The following is a 19546-nucleotide window of genomic DNA, read 5'->3' as shown; positions in this document are numbered from 1 at the left end:
TCTCTTGAGCTACAAGTCCCATCAACTCCTAGCTAGCAGGCCCAAGAGATTGTGGGCACTCAACTGGGTTGTTAAGCAAAGAAGTCGCTAAGTGAAACTGCCCCTATGCTTAAGATCTGACTTCAGCTTTTCTTTGCATTAATGAGCTTTGCAGGTCACAAAGTTACTTTTTCATCACTGTCGTAACTGTGAATTGTGAGGGGAAAATTATTAGTAGTTTTATAAAGTTTTATGTAAGCTAGAGTGCATTTAATAAGGCCTAGATAACTGATGTATGACCTGTGGGGGCATTTACAGGAAATAAGAGATACTTAGAAAGTGAAGGAAATTACAAATTTGTTGACAGTGAAGGGCATTGTTTTGATACACAATTTTACTCTCTCTCATAATGTGTGGGCATGCATGTGATAGTGCACTCTATCTTATTTACAAAGGATTATCTTGCTTTGTAAAGAGCACAGCGTTTCTTTCCCCCACCTTATCCCTTTGTTGAATGCCTGATTGCCTTCTAAGAGAGCACAGCAGTCCCCCACCCCATTTCCTTAGAAGCAATAAATTAGATCGGTACCAGGCAGAGAAGTTGCAACGAGAGAGGCCCTAAATTCCAAAGAAGTTAGGTATTTAAACTTAGATTCACCTCTTTAGGCCCACCTTTACTTTTCTCTGGGTCATCCCAAAATTCCCTTGTATGGATATGAGGGGATGTACTATCTGAAATATCTGAATATGCCTATAAAATCTTTGTTGCTTGCTTTGCAAGGTGTGGTTCTGGGCAACACTCCTTGAGCCATCCAGGTGGTTTCATTGGCCAATAAAACCTCTGTTAAAAGCCTCATCTCAAGTCTTCTTATTTGGCTTTACTGAAACTTGGGAAATAAAAGGTGCCATACAACAGGAACAGAAGGGCTAAAAGGCCAACCGACGCGACACGTGTCGGCATCTGTTCTGGGAATGATCTGATCGTCATAATGTGGTTTGTGGTTTAACCAGGTAAATGGCACCTCTTGAACGAGCTGTCAGTTTGACGGCTCGGGCAACCAGGTTGGCATTACAATGTGTAAGTACCTTGTATGTTGTGATTGCATTTATTTTTATGCTGCATTTTATTTTCAATAAAGTTTAAGTAGAACTTAGAACTTTGAAGTGACTTGTTTTATGGTGTGTCTGCCTCCCGTGTTTAACGTGGTTTTTCCCTGACAGTTTTGGTGCATTGGCCGGGAAAGGACAAGCTGAGCATTTGCTCTCAGCTGCTCCTTCCTGGAACTACCCACACCGTTGCTTCAAAGGTCTAAGGTAAGAAGGTACGTGTTTGGAAGTTCCAATGGGGTTTTGGTTTCTTCAGAATTTCTGATATGTATCTTATTATGTAAGAAGTATTCCGGCTATGGAAGAGTTGCTATGCTCGAGGGCGAAACAGTTCAGGAATTCCTGTAGCTGGGAACTTGTCGAAGCTGGCGTTGAAGGAGCTCCGCTAACGTGGTGTTGTAATCAAGGTCGCGCCTTGAAGTTTATTTCTCTATCCTTTTGTCTATTCTTTTGTTTCAGAGATCTATACCTTTACTTTGATGACTATTTTTCATACTTTGGTTTCTCTTTTCTACCTGATGGGGTGGCTTGGGTTTTGCTATGAGATTTCTCATTATTTGGCGATTATTATGTTGCTCATTTATTTTTGTCCGTGTTGTTTATATTGCATTTATTGTGAGTATTTACGGTCATTATTGTTTTATGTTTTTGTTAGTTGTTTGTCTAGCTGCTCTATTGTATTTCACATAGGGGCGTTGTCAGGATCTACGCAAACCAGAACCTTCAATTGTTTTTATTTCGCTTTTATTGCTAACCAAACTTTTGCTTTTACTGCTAAACGTAGGTCAATAGTGAAATGCTGGGAATGTTATTCTAACCGTTTGCTTGGCCTGCCATAAACAGGGGGGAGAGGAGGCCAGGTGCCGTTATCTTTATCTTGAAACAAGCATCCAAGGCCAAGAGGTGTGAGAACCGGGGCAAGGCGCGAAGAGCTGCAAGCGGGAATAGAAACCTAGAAGGGGGGGAAGTTGGGCTTAAAAGGACAAGGCTTTGCTATGTAGAATTAGACTCAACAAACTATGATGCTGTATGCTTCTCCTGAATAACGAAATCTCTGATGGAACTTTTAGTCTCCAGAGGATTTACTGAATTTTGGGATTGAGTGTGCAGACTCTGACATTTTGTTGAGTCTCACTCCACTTTACGAGGGATTTACTGGGGAACCAACCACCGTGGAGAAATCCCTCGAAAAGCCGACCGCGGCTGCGGAAATGGAGGAGGAGTGCCCTGTGGCCGGGGCCGTAGGTGGATCTGAGGGGGAGGAATCCCTGACCAGTACCTACCCGACTCCCCCGCCACCACGGAAACCTGACCGGCGCAAAACTAAGTTGTGGAGCATGGAATTGCTGACTGGGGAAATGTCATTCCTAGACATGGCCCCTGATAAGCGCTGGGCCCTGACGACAGGGAGAACCGAATCCACACGGAGGGGGACCGTAGAAGATTGCGTGCAGATCCTGCAATCGGAAAACACCTTGATAAAGAGGGAGCTGATGAGGATGAGCGAACTCGTCTGTCATTCAGGTCTGTACCAAAGCCCGGGTACAGAGGGGGAGGGCGAAGAAGAAGGGCTGGAAGAATCGCTAATAGCCCCACCAACCACGTCTGCAACCCCCGCAGCCTCGGCAGCCCCGGGTCCTCCGGCCGGCCCAGCTCCGCCACCTGCGCCCGCCCCGATGATACCTCGGAGGGTTGCTCCAATCCAAGCCCAGCAAGATGCCCTTTTAAAGCGCTGGGGGTTGACCGAAAAATTTAGCGGGGACCCAAAGGAAGTACCCAACTTCATGGCTCAAATCACCATATGCATGGAGCAGACGGGGCATCTTTTTGCCTCCGACTGGGAGCGCGTACTCTACACCTGCAGACCGTTCACCGGCAAAGCGGGGGAGTGGCTGATCCAGCTCCGAGCGGCACAAGCGCCAGAACTAAACTACCTGGGTGGGTTCCTAACCGCTCTTCGCAGGAGATTTGAGGACCTAGGAGTAGTCACCCGAGCCCGGGCGCAACTAAGCACGATGCGGCAGGGAACCCGTAGCCTCGGCGAGTACGCCCTGGAGTTTCGTGGCGTTGCGGGGCTGCTTCTGGATTGGCCAGAGCAGTTCAAAATTGACTGCTTCCAGCAAGGAATGCGTCGCGACCTCTGGAAGTTGGCGTTCGCCCGGGGAGACCCAAATTCCCTAGACGGATGGATCCAGCACGCAGATAATGTCGAAGCCCAGTGGAAAAGAGTAGACCCGGACTTCAGTAGGAGACTCAGCGCCCTGGCGTCGACGTCCCGAAGACAGCCATTGAGAGGAGGAGACGAGAGATTTCCTAGAGGGGTCAATCGCGTTTGCTTCCGCTGCGGAGAACCCGGTCATCTGGCGCCTTCCTGTCCTAAACCGCCGCCCGCACGGGAGGGGAGGCGAAAAAGCCTGCTGGAGCAGCACAAAAGCCCGGCACGAAAGGGAAAAAAGGAACCGCGGCGGCAGGCACGGAATCACCGTTCCCAGACCTCGTCATTTACAAAAATGGATCGGTGGGAAAAGAACAAGATGCAAGCGTCGAGCCCGACAAACCTGCTCACAAACCCAAGGCTGAACCAGAGGAGGAGGATGACTCCAATGACGATGAGTCGGTGAGTGTTACCACCCTTAAAGTGACTATTTCAGCAGTTAGAACAGAATTCAAAGCCACGCTAACCACGCTAATGGATACCGGCTGCTCACGCTGTTTGATCAGCCCCATACTGCTTAACGCGTTGGAGCTAAGGGTGAAGAAAATAAAGACTCCCATAGTGTTCACCCAGCTGGATGGGTCAAAAGCAGGGGGAGGGGCTGTGCTGTATCGCACGGAGCTTTTTGAGCTACAAGTAGGGACCCACAAAGAGACTCTTAAATGTTTAGTGGCTCCTTTAGGGAATTACGCCCTAATCCTTGGAGCAAACTGGGTGAAAAAGTGGGATCCCCGAGTTTTTTGGAAGACGGGGCAATTGCAATTTGCAGATGGAATTTATTTTGGACCGGAGCAGCCAGGAAAAACAGAAAATGCAACGGCGGCAACAGCTAGCAGCATGGGCAAAACACTAGATTTGGACCCAGAGTACCTTAAAAGCATTCCTGAGCCCTACAGAGATTTACAGGCGGTATTCAGCAAAAAAGAAGCAGATACACTGCCTCCCCACAGAGACACTGACTGTGCTATAGAGATTCAGCCAGGAGCTAAATTCTCAAAAAAGAAAACTTATTCAATGACCCAGAAAATGCTTGCCGCTCTGAGGGAATTTATTGACACCAATCTGGCAAGGGGATTTATACAGCCAGCTAAATCACACATGGCGGCACCTGTTTTATTTCGGGGAAAAAAAGATGGAAGCTTGAGGCTTTGTACGGACTATAGGGGTCTCAATGCAATTTGCAAAGAGAATAAATATCCCCTCCCTTTGATGAAGGACCTGCTTGCTCAACTGTCAAAGGGGAAAATATTTACTAAATTGGACTTAAGGGAGGCATATTTCAGAGTAAGAATTCGCGAAGGAGACGAGCATTTAACAGCTTTTTCGACCCCTTTTGGATGCTATGAGTACAAGGTCCTCCCATTCGGGCTTTCGGGAGCACCCGGGGTGTTTATGCAACTAATTAATGAAGTGCTACATGAGCATTTATATCAAGGAGTGCTGGTTTATTTAGATGACATCCTGATTTACTCAGACAACTTAAAGGACCACGTGAAATTGGTGTGGACTGTTCTAAAAAAATTGTTGAAAGCTCAATTATATGCCAAACTGTCAAAATGCGAATTTCATAGAACACAAGTAGACTACCTGGGGTATCGCATTTCTAATGCAGGAATTGAAATGGACCCCTCAAAAGTGAAAGATGTTTTGGGTTGGGAACCACCTAAAACTCAGAGGCAATTACAAAGATTTTTGGGCTTTGCTAATTTCTATCGCCAATTCATTCCAAACTTTGCACAAGTGGCTTTGCCGTTAACAGATTTACTAAAAACAAAAGGCAAAGTCATAGCGGAAGCTCAAAAGCCGGGGCCCCGTTAACATGGACAGAGGAGTGCCAAAAAGCCTTTGAGGCTCTGAAAGCTTTATTTACAGCAGAGCCTATTTTGAAACACCCAGACCCTGACAAGCCATTTGTGATACAAGCCGATGCCTCGGACGTAGCAATTGGGGCTGTTCTGCTTCAGAAAGATGAAGAGGGTGTACTCAAACCCTGTGCTTATATTTCTCGCAAATTTACTGAGATAAAAAGAAGGTGGCTGGTTTGGGAAAAGGAGGCTTTTGCAGTACGCTGGGCCCTTATGACCTGGAGGCATCTCCTGGAGGGGGGAGCCCAGCTTTTTGAGGTGTGGACAGACCACAAGAATTTGGAATCTCTCACAACTCCAAGTAAGTTATCTCCTAAACAAGTATGCTGGGCCCAATTCTTCAGTCGATTTAACTTCACTTTAAAATTCATACCGGGAGGAAAAAATTTTTTAGCTGATGCATTATCAAGGTTGCCTCAGAATAACAGCCAAAGGGAACAGGTGGTTGCCCCGGTAATCCCTAAAGCACCACCTCAGACAGAACCTGGCTCGGTGGCCCTAACCAGATCCCAAGCAAAACTGCAAAAACAAAAACCTACCAATGAACTGCTCCAAAAAATAAACGCTGCCTTAGATTCTGATGAATGGTTCCAGAATAATAAAAATACCCTAACCCATGAACACCAAGCTTGGTGGATGGCAGACAAACTGTATGTTCCACTCTCACTTCGTAAACAAATCCTAGAAAAGGGACATGATGATAAAACCTCGGGGCATTTTGGATTTATAAAAACCTTACTTTAATTACGTAGACAGTTTTGGTGGCCAACCATGAGAAAAGACATTTCTGAATATGTTTCTACATGTCCTGTATGTGCAATGTCAAAGAAAAGAGGAGGAAAAGTTTTGGGCCTTCTACAATCAGTGGCATCTCCAAAAACCTTGGGAAGAAGTTTCTATGGACTTTATTGTGGATTTACCTGTGAGCAATCACAACACAGCAATTTGGGTTGTAATTGATCTGTTTTCTAAACAAGCGCATTTTATTCCTTACACATCAATTCCGAATGCTAAAAAATTAGCTAAATTGTTCATAACACATATCTACTGCCTCCATGGCGCCCCAAGAGGGTGATTTCAGATCGCGGGCCACAGTTCACCTCCAAATTTTGGAGGAAATTTCTTACATTAATTGGATCTACTCAAGCTTTGAGTTCCAGTTTTCATCCGGAAACGGATGGATCTACGGAGAAAATTAACTCCTTATTGGAACAATAATTAAGATGCTTCACTAATCATCAACAAGATGATTGGTCTGAACTTCTCCCTTTCGCTGAGGTGGCTTATAACAACACAGTGCACCAAAGCACTGGATTTACACCATACAAAATAGCCTCTGGCCAAGATTTCCCACCTTTCCAGAATTACCACTTAAAAACCTCCCTGAACTCTCAACAGACCAATGGATAAATAACATTACAAGTCTGTGGCCACTAATTGTGAAATCTCTAGAAAAAGCAAAAAGCCAGCATAAAAAATTCGCCGATAGAAAACGCACTGCAAACCCCCCTTGGAAGGTAGGCGACCTAGTCTGGCTTTCTACAAAAAATTTAAAATCTTCCCAACCATCTAAAAAACTTGCTCCAAAATATGTGGGACCTTTCCCAATTGAGAAAGTTATAAATCCTGTGGCATTTAGATTGTCTTTGCCAAAACATTATAGAAACATTCATCCTGTTTTCCATGCAAATTTACTAAAAGCATTCAAGCAATCTGAAACTTGGCATCCAGAAACAACTCCACCAACACCCATCATGATTGAGGGACAAAGCCACTTTGAAGTAAAAGACATCTTGGACTCTAGAAAACATAAAGGCAAACTCCAGTACTTGATTCAATGGAAACATTTCCCCCAAACCCATCACGAATGGGTAGACAGTATTAATGTTAAAGCCCCTAAACTACTGGCTCACTTTCCCTCAAAATACCCTGACAAACCTAAGTAACCATATTAATGATCATTGTAATATCTCTATCTTCTTTTCCAGATTTTCTTCCGAATGTAGGAACATTCGTTCCATTGGAGGGCGGAATGTCAGGATCTACGCAAACCAGAACCTTCAATTGTTTTTATTTCACTTTTATTGCTAACCAAACTTTTGCTTTTACTGTTAACCATAGATCAATAGTGAAATACTGGGAATGTTATTCTAACCGTTTGCTTGGCCTGCCATAAAAGGGGGGAAGAGGAGGCCAGGTGCCGTTATCTTTATCTTGAAACAAGCATCCAAGGCCAAGAGGTGTGAGAACCGGGGCAAGGCGTGAAAAATTTCAAGCGGGAAAGAAAAGCTAGAAGGGGGGGAATTTGGGTTTAAAAGGACAAGGGTTTGCTTTGTAGAATTAGGCTCAACAAACTATGGTGCTGTACGCTTCTCCTGAATAAAGAAATCTCTGATGGAACTTTTAGTCTCCAGAGGATTTACTGAATTTTGGGATTGAGTGTGCAGACTCTGACAGGCGTGGACTTACAGCATTTTAGTTTGATTTGCCCTAATTGGGTTTTTTTTTTTTTTTTGCCCTTTTTGGGTTCCACTACCTTTCCCATACATAAGGGTCGGCTGTCTTGCCGAGGTAGAGTGACCCTTGCCACTATAGGCTTGCATAGTGGGAGTGGCCCTTTTCTGTAGATAAGGACTGTCTTATTGACGGGGGCTCGCTTCCCTGAACCTCTGGATCTGCACCCAGAAACAGGAAGAAAACAGGAAAAAAATAGAAGAAGTAGTAGTTGATGGTGTGTTGTTTTCCTTATATTTTCCCCCTGTGGACCAGGGCTGAGCGAGAAACCAATTACAGCCGCACCCAACTCCCTGCAAGGCCAATGGTCAATGACCAGGGTGTTTGGAAAGCAAGGGTGATTGGCGGACCTCTCGTGCCCCCACAGAAGTGTGCTGGATGAATGAGTGTGATTGTATGCTAACTGGGTTGTTGGCTGAGGCGCACTATTAAGTACGCAGTGTATGTGGAGCTCCAAAGTCTAGCGTATGAGGTGTATGAGTAATATAAAAGTAACCACAAGCACTTAATTCAGAAAGGAACATAAGGAGAACAAGTTATAAAGTAACCATATGATTTATTGCCTGGCTATCTGAGTTAATAGCCTGACTTCCTTATTACATTGTTGTTTTTGCAATTACGCTTGAGTTGTTTTTGTTTGAAAGATATGGGGAATAGAAAGTCTAAGATAAGTGATGCTCCTGAGAAAGGTACTCCAGCTTGGTTTATTTATACTCACGGGGTCCCAGATTTTGCCCCTTTTTCAAACAATGGCACTTGCTTACGGCTAAAGATTCTAAACGTCCGTTTCCTGTGGAAGGTACCTTTGATCGGGACCGAATTAATTTTGCGAGCATGTTTAGAGGGTGCTGATGATTCCTTGAAGACAGGAAACTGGGCTGCCTTTATGATTTGGTATGCAGAGATGGAGAAAAGACGTAGGGATCATCATTTGCAATCTTTTAAGCATTCTAAGGAGAAGATGGAAAAATCAATTGCTGATTTGCAAGCCTCAATTAAAGATATTCAGAAAGATGATGAGATGGAGGCCCGTAATCGATTGAGTACTTCTAAATGGCGCCCTTTGTCTACTGTCTCTGTTCCCGTTAATGAGGAGGCAGAGGAGGATCTTTTGATGGATTTGCCATGTTTTTCTTCCTCTCGTCCTCCCCCATATGTTCCTCCTTCTCCTCCTCCCTTGCCCGTGGCTCTAGCTCCATTGCCTCCTTCTATGGCAATACCTGCTCCTTCCATTTCTTCTTCTCCTCCAGCTACTGTGTCTGGACCCCCTCTAGCCTCAGCATCAATGGCCTCATCTTCTTCTCCTGCACCTGAATCTTCTCCCTTACCTGCTGACCTTTCTACTCTTATTCAGGAGGTGCAAAGGACTTTGCAGGCAGCAGACAATTTGCTTATTAGTCCTCAGTCATTCCTTAAGGCTGAGGTGGATAGGGTTAGCCAGACGTTGGGTCTGGACACAAGTTTGGCTTTATCTCCTTCCTCAACTCAGCCACTTTCTCCTGCCCTTGCATCTATTCTTTCTGACCTACAGTCTCGAGATCAAGTGGCACTTCGGACTCGTGGTGCAACTCCTTTCTCATCTACCCCAAAAGGGGTTGATTTGGTTTTTCCCCCTCGTGCTGCACAGACTTTAGACTTCTCTGAGCAGCCAGTGGGACAGTTTCCTCTTCGAGCTATGCCTGGGTCAACAGAAACTGTTAATGGACAGTCAGTTCCAAAGGTTATCCAGGTTCATGTGCCATGGTCTCAGACTGAGATTCGTAATATGGCTACTTCATTTCCTAATATTCGAGATGAACCAAATAAATTTAAAGAGGATTTAGAAACTATAATTGAGGCTTATAATCCAACCTGGGTAGATCTTATGCGTGCAATTTGCCCTAAAGGGGTATGGGAGCGTCTGAAGGAGAAAGCTGCGTGGCCCCCTCAGGCCCCAGCCCCTGGTGAGTTGGCCAATATTCGTGCACGTTTACTTGCTAATATTACTGAGGTTTGTCCTGTAAAAATGGACTGGAGTAAAATTAAAAACTGTCGTCAACTTGATTGGGAAGCACCGGCAGAATACATGGAGCGTCTCACTGTAGTTTTTGAACAGCATTCTGGAGTGGCTGAGCCACGAACTAATGCTCGAGAAGGCATGGTTCCCTTTTTTGTTGATGGCTTACGTCCAAAAATTTCTGAGGCCATCCGAGTTAATGTTATTGGATGGAAGGCCAAGTGAAATTGCTGATATAGCTGACCACTATTCCTCTTCCCTTAAGAAACAAAAGGAGGAAAAGGAGGTTCAGCTTATGGCTTTACAGCTTCGTGCTTTGGAAAGCCCAGCACCCCCATCTTAACCTCCTCCTCAGCAGAGAATTCCATATCCTTCTTTTCCACCTGCTAATAACTCAGTACAATCTTCCTATCGTTGTTACAGTTGTGGGATGGAGGGACATTTTCGCAATGTTTGTCCCTACCTTGCTTCGGGGATTCAAACTTTGCCACGTCCCAGAGGTAGATTTCCTTCCATGGTTCCTCTTCCTCCTCCGAGGCCATCGCGGTTTCCACGGCTGCAAACCCCTGGGGTTCTGCCAGCTCTTTTGCCCATTCCACAATAGGACAGCCCGGGTCCTGCAATTTCAGTCCTTCTATTGTTTGTCCTCTTGTTCCTCTTAATCCTTCTGATCCAGAGCTCCTGGTTGCAATTAATGATCAGCCAGCTAAATTTTTGATAGATACCGGAGCTGCTTTTTCTACTTTAATGGGTAAGGATTTTCCTCAGATAAAATCTTCTGAGCAAGTGGTAAATGCGATAGGTATTGCAAATACTTCTGTGCAAATACTTCTGTTCCGCACCCAGTCTCACTTCCTGTTTCTGTCTCTTTTGGGCCTCTGCAGCAGGAACATGCCTTTCTCTTAAGTCCTTGTTCTCCAGTAAACCTTTTGGGCCGAGATCTTTTGTGCAAGCTTGGTTGCACCATTTATTGTCAGCCTGATGGGTTATATTTAGATATCCCTTCTGCTAATGAGTTTGCTGTTTTGGCATGTTTGCATACTTCTGCTTCTTCGGCATGTTCCAATTTTTCCTTGGAGTCAGATCAAATAACTTCCTCTTCCACTTCGTCTATTCTCGCTCAAGTTCCTGATTCTCTCTGGGCTACTCATTCTAATGATGTGGGTCGTATTAATTCTGCTGAACCTGCTCGTGTCCAGCTTGACCCCACTAAGCCCCTTCCTCGAATTCCCCAATATCCTTTATCTAAGGAAGCCCAAGATGGAATTCGACCTGTTATTAAAGCTCTTCTTGATCAAGGCATTTTAGTCCCTACTCTGAGCCCTTGTGTCAGAAAACGACAGACACGGGTTCGGTTGTCCAGTAGACAGAAGTTTTTATTGGGCACGTTTGCAAAGGTGGGTCCCTCCCGCAGCAATGGAGGAACCCCGAAGCAAGGTCTGACAGGTTTTTATACCCCTATCTGTCCTCCCCCTCCTACGAGGGCTTGGCTCACAATCTCACCTTTTTACCGCCCCGGAGCGCCGCTAATTAACCGCAAAACCGCAGACATTCCACTTTCCGAATCCAGTCAGCGCAATACACATTCCAATCCCCACTTGACCCGACAGCCGCCCCCTGCCGTCCCTCTTCATTCTGGTGCGAGTGTGCCTTCTGCCCATCCTCCCTCCTGCCGTCCCCCCCAAGGCTGCCCCATGGTGCACAGCGCTCTCCCCTAGCAAACATGGTTCCTTTGAGGCCCTCACTTCTCCCTGCCTTCTCACACTTGCAACACTCCTATTTTTCCAATTTGCAAAAAGGCCACTGGGTGGCGTTTTATGCAAGATATGCGCCGTCTGAATGATATTGTTATACCTTCTTATCCAGTTGTTCCCAATCCTGCCACAATTCTTTCTTCTATTCCATCTGATGCTTGTTTTTTCACAGTTGTTGATTTGTCTTCTGCTTTTTTCTCTATTCCTATACACCCAGACTCACAGTTCCTCTTTGCTTTTCAATTTGAAGGTCTTCAGTTCACCTGGCATTGTCTTCCCCAGGGATACTGTGAATCTCCTTCAATTTTTTCGCAAGTCCTTCGCCAAGATCTTGCTACAATTTCTTTTCCTGCAGGCTCAACCCTAGTGCAGTATACTGGTGATTTGTTGCTTGCTTCTCCCTCTTTAGAAGCTTCACGAACAGATTCTTTGGCATTGTTAGTTGGTTTAGCTGAACGAGGCCATAAGGCTTCAAAGTCTAAATTGCAGCTTTGTCTCCCTGAAGTTGTTTATTTGGGGGTACAAATCAAGCAGGGTGCTCGCTCTATTTTGCCTTCTCGCATTGAAACTGTTTTGCATCATCCAAAGCCTACTGCCCAGAAGGCCATGCGTTCCTTCTTGGGTATGACTGGGTTCTGTCGCCAATGGATTCCTGCTTATGCTAAGCTTACCCGTCCCTTGTACAATTTAACTTTGCATGATGTTCCTGAACCCCTTTCCTGGTCTCCTGAAGCTGAAACTTCATTCACTGCTCTTAAACAAGCTATGGCTTCTGCACCTGCTTTGGGGCTACCTGATTATGATAAACCTTTCTTTCTTTATTGCCATGAACGGGAGGGCTTTGCCCTTGGGGTTCTTGCTCAATCTCATGGCCCTTTGAAAAAACCTGTTGTTTATTTTTCCCTTGTGTTAGATCCAGTTGCGAAAGGGTTACCCCCCTGTTTGCGTGCTGTTGCTGCAGCTGCTCTGTTAGTAGAAGGTTCTGCTGATTCAGTCTCGGGACATCATTTGATAGTCCCTGTTCCTCGTTCTGTATCCGCTCTTTTATCACGCACTCGCAATCAATTTCTTTCTACTGCACGTTTAACTATATATGAAGCTATACTTCTCTCCTCTTCCCATATTTACAGATGCCGACACGTGTCTGCCTCCCGTGTTTAACGGGGTTTTTCCCTGCCAGAGTGGTCACTAAATGAGGCAGTTGCTAAAAGAGGATGACCTCCAGTGACATTCTGTGGCTATTAAAACGGTTTTATTCTTCAGCCCCCCCCCCCCCCCGCAACCACCAACCTTTTATTTCCCGAGAATTATCACTGCTACTCCTGCAACCTGAGGAGTTTTCCTGGCCTTGATGTCACCTCCCACTTCTGGTGGTTTGATGGGCTACATGGAGGTTCAAACTGCTACTTGTAGAGAGCAATGACAAGCTGAGGTGTCCCAAGGTGTGTGGGGGTGTCAAAAAAGTCAAGATGGCGCTGCAACTGTGCCATCAAACCCCGCCCCCCTTTCTGCATGCATTCCCGAAACGTACTTGAATGGAAAAAACACCAGGCAGTTGAAGAGGTATAATGCTGTGAATATGAAAAAGAGGGTGTTGCAAGTCTTCTGCCACTTCAGGTAGTTAAACATCTTCGCGAACTGGGGAAAAAGAGAAAGAAAGAAGCAGAAATTGTTGAGCGGCTGAGGTTCCTATTGTGAAAGGACTTGACTTTCAGGATTCAGGGGTCAATTTTCTCTATGTTTAGACTGCAGCGCCCATCTTCTCTCTCCCACGAAGGATGCTGGGAATTGTAGTTTGGGGAATATGTAAATGCCCAAGAGAAACATGGCCATAGGTTAGCTTACAAGCCTGTCTTAGTCTCCAGCAGCTCAAACCTGTTCCAAACCTCCGGTGCTGAATGCAGAACAAGTGCAAAGTCATTGTTTCAGACTGAAAACTGGGCATCTGAAATATGAAACAATTCCAGCTTGAATTGCTTTGCATGCCGTTGCTATCTCTGAATTGCTTAGGCGTATTATTTCTCTTCCTTCAAACAAGCCTTTAAACTGGGACTACAGCACCCACAATTTAGCCAGTCTCAACACACCTGGAGGGCTACAGGAAAGAGAAGGCTGGTATAAATTCCTTTCTTGATTTATTTCCTTTTTCCAAAGAACATGAAAGAGGTTTTTTTCAAAAAGAGAAGGGGAAGAATCTGTTCTTCCTTCTTGGGGTAGAGGAGGAGTGTTCCTGAGCATTAACTTACGTGCAGGAAAACATCTTGAGGTTCGTGTACAATCAAGACAAGCGAACCGATATGGATGTAATTGAGGCAGTATGAGAAGCTCATCAGGAGGAGGGCGGCCCCATGGTGGACAATTTCCTCACGAAAGTCCTGCAACAAGAGAGAGGATTCAACTGATGGATTTTGCGGCTGCTCGTCGGGGCCAGACAACCCCGTTATGGGGAAGGGGTTTAGAGAGGAATGTTTTGCATCTGCAGATGCACCCAGCTAGTGCCCTCGTTTTTCACTTTTTCTCTTCATTTGATTGATACTGCAGTTTTAAAATTAGCCGCCCAGAGTCTCCTTGGCAAGATGGGCAGCCACTGAAATCGACTGAAAGGCACAAATGCTGGTTGTGGGCCAAAAGGAGGAACCGTGTTCCCTCCTGGATCCGAATGGGGCTTCCTGACCAGCCGGACCGATCTCTTCCGCCAGAGACCACTCACCGTCCGTTTCACTTGAAAAGGCAGCATGATGACCAAGGAGCAGTAGAAGGAGAACTGCGTGAGGTAGTAGCCACAGATGCTGGGCTGGAGGGGCTGCAACGCACAAGGGGACGGGTGGAAGGAAGAAAAACGGCGTCATGCAATCCCAGCTCTCAGCTTCCCAAGCTAAGATAAAGCAGGCCTGGCTGGGGAATTCTTTGGAGTTGGAGTCCACACATCTTAAAGGTCCCAGGTGTGAGAAACAGTGTCCTCGAGAGGCCCTACAAGCAGGGTCTTCCCTTGACATTTCATTTCTATCTCCCTTTTACTTTTCAGCCCCCTCCCCCTGCTTTTTGTGCAATGCTCTAGAGAGGAAAGGGCGCAATGGGGATGAGGATGAAGGTCCGAGGCAGTGACTTGAGGTTGGGAAGAGGTCATAATAACGCAACCGGCCAGACCTTCCACACGTGTACATTGTAGATGCACAACGATGAGTTCTGAATTGGTCAAACTGTGAGGTCAGAGCAGACCTGCAGGGTTTCTCCTTTCTAGCTGCACGCAAAAGTTGAGCCAACCCTGGTCAAATCACAGCTTGTGCTAGAGGTTAGGAGGAATGCCGCAACTGGGCCAGATGTCGGGCAGCGGAGTGGGCTGCCACGTGAAGGAACGGGTTCTGCTTTGTTGGGAGGAAAGGCTGGAGGGTCGTCTGTCCGAGTTGCTCTACTACTGTACAGTGTTTTTCCAACCTGGCAACTTTAAGATGCTGGCTGGGGAATTCTGGGAGTTGGAGTCCACACATCCTAATGTTGCCAAATTGGAAAAGCATTGGCTCGTGCACTGAGCAGGGGCTGGACTAGACAAACTCCAAGGCTTTCCAGCTCTGTGATTCTGTAATTTCGCCCAATAGTTTGTAGCACCTCTTTGAGCAGAAACCACAGGGTCCAAACGTTTCCTGTAGGATCTTCCTAAGACCTTTTCTAATCTTGCTTTTGGAATTGTTTGCAGCTACTCTGCCCCTTCCCACGTCTCAAATTATAATTGTTTTTTGTGCTTTCAAGAACCATGAGCTCTTCTAAGCAGTTGTCTGAGTGTTTGAAAATGAGGGTAATTCACTCTTACAAAGCTGGGAAGGCAGGGAGGGAGGGAGGGAGGGAGGGAGATGATAGATGAGAGAGAGATGAGAGAGACTTAGAAAACTAAACCCCCCAGTGAGCCATTTCAGCCATGAGAAACATTGTTCAGAAATGGAAGTTACACAGACTTGATCAAATCATGGCAACACCTGGAACAGCAAGAAAGCCTTTGCTAAAACTGGCTCCAAACTGGTCAGATTGGGAAATAGAGCCCATGGACAATCTGTTCAAAAGTTAGCTGACGCTGGAGTGGCTATCTGCTGGTCCACAGCACAACATCGCTCATACAACTGCGCAGAAGGAAAGACGTCTCCAACTAAAGTTCTTTAGAACTGTCCCAGAGCCAGTGAATGAATTGAAGCTGAAAAGAGACCGTTCACCAAGACAATGGTCCGAACCGTTTTTCTCCATTGTCTTCTGCAGAACTCTATGGTCCTGTGAAAACTTGATGGGGTTCTGTGAGGGTCTAAAGGACAGAAAAACTGTTCATTTCAGCACAGTCAATTTTCTATCACTACAGTTTTGAGCAGGACATTGGGGAAGGGTTTTGAATGGCCTTCTTGGTCCCTAAACCTAAATATCTCTGAACATATGGGGGGAGACCTTAAATATGCAGTGCATGGAAGGAGAATCTTTCTCAGCTAGGAGAGTTCTGAAAGGAAGAGTAGGAAAATTCCAACCCAGGAATAGAAAGACTCTTTGGTGGCTAGAAAAAAACATTTGGAAGCTCTTATTTCTGTTAATGGTGATGTTACAAAGTCCTGGTGCGAAGAGCATCCAAAATTCTGCATCTACCACATTCACCCTTTTCTTACTTTGAATCTGTACACAACTGCACCGCAATAGTAAGGAGGCATCCACATTTGCAGAAAGGTGTGGTGTTCAACTTTCTACCATGTAGCCCCTGTGTCAGCTGTTGTTCACTTAGGGATTCACTGACATCTATAACCTTTTGCAAATTACTCTAGGTTCATTCGGGGTGGCTGGTATACACTATTTTTCATCTCTACTCCTCCTGAGCACACCATCCTATGATTTTGCCTAGGATAACATGTTGGTAGAACTTGTTCTCATGTAATATTCCATTTATTTGTTTGTTTGTGTGTTTGTTTACTCAATTTATTAGCCTCCCATCTCTCTTTATCCAAGTGACTCTAGGCGGCGTAAAACAAGGTTGTATAACTATTTAATCCCTTAGGTGGGTTGCTTTTTAGCTGTAAGAAATGGAAAGAATTGAATTTTTAAGTTTGAATAAATGCTATGCATGGAAAGGCAGGATGCATTGCAGTTTCATGCCATTTTTGCAAAGGGGGATGCTAGTTGATTAACAATTTCCATCGAAATGTTCCTTCAAATGTCTCCCTCACTCCTTACCTGCTGCGGGTTCCCAACCCAACATTGGCGGAGATCCCAGAACCAGGGTTTCTGCAAGAAGACACAATTCATTAGGGATCACACCATACCAGCCCACCAACACTTCCCTGGAGCTCCCTTTTAAGGGGATGATGGGAGAGAAAGGAGACCACTGCATGAAAAAGCGACTCTGGGCACTAAGAAGTTTGAAAGAGGTTGGAAAATGAACACTTTCTTTCCTACACTCCCAACGTTTTCTAATAAAAAAGGGAAGCATTAAATATTGGGGGCTGGGAGGCAGAGAAGAGTCAGCCACATTACACGTGTTGAAGTGTCTTTTTTGACGACAACCAACAAAGGTGGGGAAAGCGTTGGAACTCACCTCGTAAAGGACGGCCAACCCCGTGCAGAAGGAAATAACATAGTAGGTGCCTCTCCAGCTGGAAAACAATCAGAAAATACATCAGGGCATATTGGACAACAAGCAAACATATTCCTCCACTTCCTGTAAAAGGCTTCCAGGATGGGGCTTGGAGAAGGTTTCTGCCGCACCTTTTCTTGCAGGCCCAGTTTTCTGCTCAGGGGCGCGCCGATGTTCCTGGGAGAGGGAACGGCTGGGGTCAGACGAACGCTGGCTAACGTTAGCCGGCCCTTGGCTTCCTCGTTTCACGCTCCGCTCAGGAACAGGCACGTGAAACCAAAGCAAGGAAAACAAGGCTCCTGAGCATCACCTGCTTGTCAAAAAAATTGGTGAACTATAATAAGGAATACAACGGCTGCGACAGAATAAAGTAGTATTTAAATAATAGTGATTAAGATCACACTTAAGGGAGTATAATGTGAACATAGCAGGAGCTCAGTCCCTTAACATATTATTCTGTATTCTCTATTCTGTATTCTGAATTAAATCTAGAACATACACAAACATATTGCTCTGTCTTCTCATTTTTACAGTATAAACACATTCAAAAATGGATAAGGAATATATTTCTTGAATGCATTCTTTAATATCGGGAGTGAGATTAACCCTAGCAAGACTGAGTAGCTTTGGGTTCTGGGTCCCCCTGGTTCCGGCCATTCTCCGTCTCTTGTTCTGGACAGGGCTGCACTGCCCCAAACAGGACCAGTGAGCAATTTGCGGGTCCTCCCGGACTTGTGGCTCCTGTCAAGGAACTGGTAGCAGCCAAGACTGGGGGGGGGCTTGACCGAGTTTCACATTGTGCCCCAATTGTGCCCTTTCTGGACTAGGAGGTGATTAGGATCAATAAGGAATGTCAGGAATGATGATGACGATGATGATGTCATTTTCAATTTCCCTTGCTTCTCGTTATTGTCAAATTCAGTTTGTGAAAAATGGATGCGAAAAGCGAGGTATAAAAAAGGGACCGTCCACTGTTTCAAGAGACGTTAGGCTTTTGGGTGGGGAGGGAAGGAAAGCTCCCTCCAAACAGTTTCCGTTGGCCAAGAGCTTGCCTTTCGAAGAACAAACGGAGGGCGACCACCAGGAGAGCGAAGGGGAGGCCGAGCAGGAGGTGTCGGGGTTGGGGATAGTGGACGTCCTCCGTCTCCTGCATGTCCTCCCAGGTGAACCCTGGAGGTAGCCAGTACTCCTGTCTCCAAAGCCACCGCGTGAGCTGCGCCATCTCCCTGGGGAGGAGAGAAGAAAGACAGGGGGTGAGATGGGGCGCTGCAGGAGTGTTTACGGAAGGAGGGTCCTCTCTCAGCCCTTCCAGCCGCGGCTCAGGGGAGCAGCGCTCCTCCATCTTCCTCACCTCCCACCAGCCCTTGGAGGTAGGCCAGGTCAGGGAACAGACCACGCAAGGACTACTGGACTCTTCTGTGACGAAGTGTCACAACATAATCTTGAAAGCCTGCCAGAGTTTCCCTCGGCCCCCTCTTCTACCAAAGAGAATCACGGCGGAATTATCTTGTTTCTTAACCTTTATTGATTTTCAATAAACAATGAAACATAAGAAAACAGAAAAAACAAAGAGAGAAAAGTTTAGAAAAAAGAAGTTAAACGTGCAGAAAAGGAAAAGAAAAAGAGAGAAAGAATAGGTGAGTTCCCACTTTCTCTGTTGCAGATACAAATATTGAATACATACCGCTTTTACTCTAAGAATAGAGCCAATATAAAGTACTTCTCTAATCCGAATAAATCAATAATCCCCAAATCAACATGGCACTACGGCATAATGCCGAGCAAAAAGGAAGAACAAAAGCGATTTCAAAATAGAAACAAGGCTACCCCCCCCCCATTTTTTAATCTCAATATACTATGTCACCTTCTCCGCCACTGCCATTATTTTCCAGCCGTAAATATCTGCGTGTTTTGACCTCTGGGTGCGTAGCAAAAGCTCAGTAGTGTTACCATCTACCATCCTCCCTTCCCAAAGGCAATAGGAAGCACTTCCATCTCACTCGTATTTCCCACCCACACTAACATCCGCTTACACAGTCCTAGCAACTTCCTCACTCAGTCTGAATCAACAAGAAACCCCTCTAACCACTCTCAGGAGTCGCAGTCTATATTCCTCTTTCCTGCTATTAAAGAACAGTAATCCTGACCGCATCGTCAGACAATCCTGGTCCCAGGAAGTTACCATTAATCTGTCAGAAGCCACAGCCTATGTTTTAACCATGATCAAACAGGTTTACTTTGTACACTTTCTGTTTACTTTTAAGAAAGTGGTCATACCTTCATCCTAGCACGTACTACCCCACAGATTGAGTCTTTATTTTTTTCTGCTTAGCTGATTCTTTCAGGAGCAACTTCAGTACGCTCTCTTTATCTTTCAGTAATTTAAGACCTTCCTTTTGGAGATCCAAAATAATGTCAACATTAGACTGATCCAAGTTCTCTTCTCTTTGAAAGAGTTAACTCTTTGAACCTAGCAAACAGCGCCTCACAAGTTGAATCTTTACTATTTTCTCCTCGTCT

General features: G+C 45.6%; 2 protein-coding genes and 1 long non-coding RNA gene across 4 annotated transcripts in view; 1 reads left to right on the top strand and 2 right to left on the bottom strand.

Annotated features, from left to right (window-relative positions):
• LOC103060356 (ceramide synthase 2-like) overlaps positions 1-11033 on the bottom strand; it is a 35388-nt gene extending 24355 nt beyond the window's left edge. The window contains exon 1 of the mRNA XM_088147435.1: positions 10140-11033. The gene's annotated coding sequence lies outside the window, so the exon portion shown is untranslated. The remainder of the gene's footprint in view (positions 1-10139) is intronic.
• LOC148214854 (uncharacterized) lies at positions 567-10141 on the top strand. 2 transcript variants are annotated; one of them, XM_088147422.1, is made up of 2 exons: positions 567-3703; positions 7155-10141. In XM_088147422.1, the coding sequence occupies exon 2, from the start codon at positions 8327-8329 to the stop codon at positions 9899-9901; it is 1575 nt and encodes a 524-aa protein (XP_088003548.1). In that variant the 5' UTR covers positions 567-3703; positions 7155-8326; the 3' UTR covers positions 9902-10141. The 2 variants fall into 2 exon arrangements, with proteins under 2 accessions (XP_088003548.1, XP_088003549.1); XM_088147423.1 differs by having other exon boundaries at positions 684-3703; positions 7155-7681.
• Positions 11034-12693: 1660 nt separating the features above from the next.
• Positions 12694-17103, bottom strand: LOC103052023 (uncharacterized). Its single transcript, XR_015797340.1, has 3 exons — positions 14141-17103; positions 13677-13805; positions 12694-13068 (listed from the first exon to the last, which is right to left on the bottom strand). It is a non-coding gene; the product is annotated as an uncharacterized LOC103052023 (long non-coding RNA).
• Positions 17104-19546: the final 2443 nt, after the last annotated feature.

The sequence above is a fragment of the Python bivittatus genome, unplaced genomic scaffold (assembly GCF_059951505.1).
Source record: "Python bivittatus isolate LINGU-HERP-01145 unplaced genomic scaffold, Pbiv_v1 ctg000500_np1212, whole genome shotgun sequence".
NCBI classification, from domain to species: Eukaryota; Metazoa; Chordata; class Lepidosauria; order Squamata; family Pythonidae; genus Python; species Python bivittatus.
This window is presented reverse-complemented; position numbering and strand designations above follow the sequence as displayed.

Coding starts and splice junctions, on each gene's coding strand:
- LOC148214854 (XM_088147422.1), top strand. CDS start 8,327: ATGGGGAATAGAAAGTCTAAGATAAGTGATGCTCCTGAGAAAGGTACT.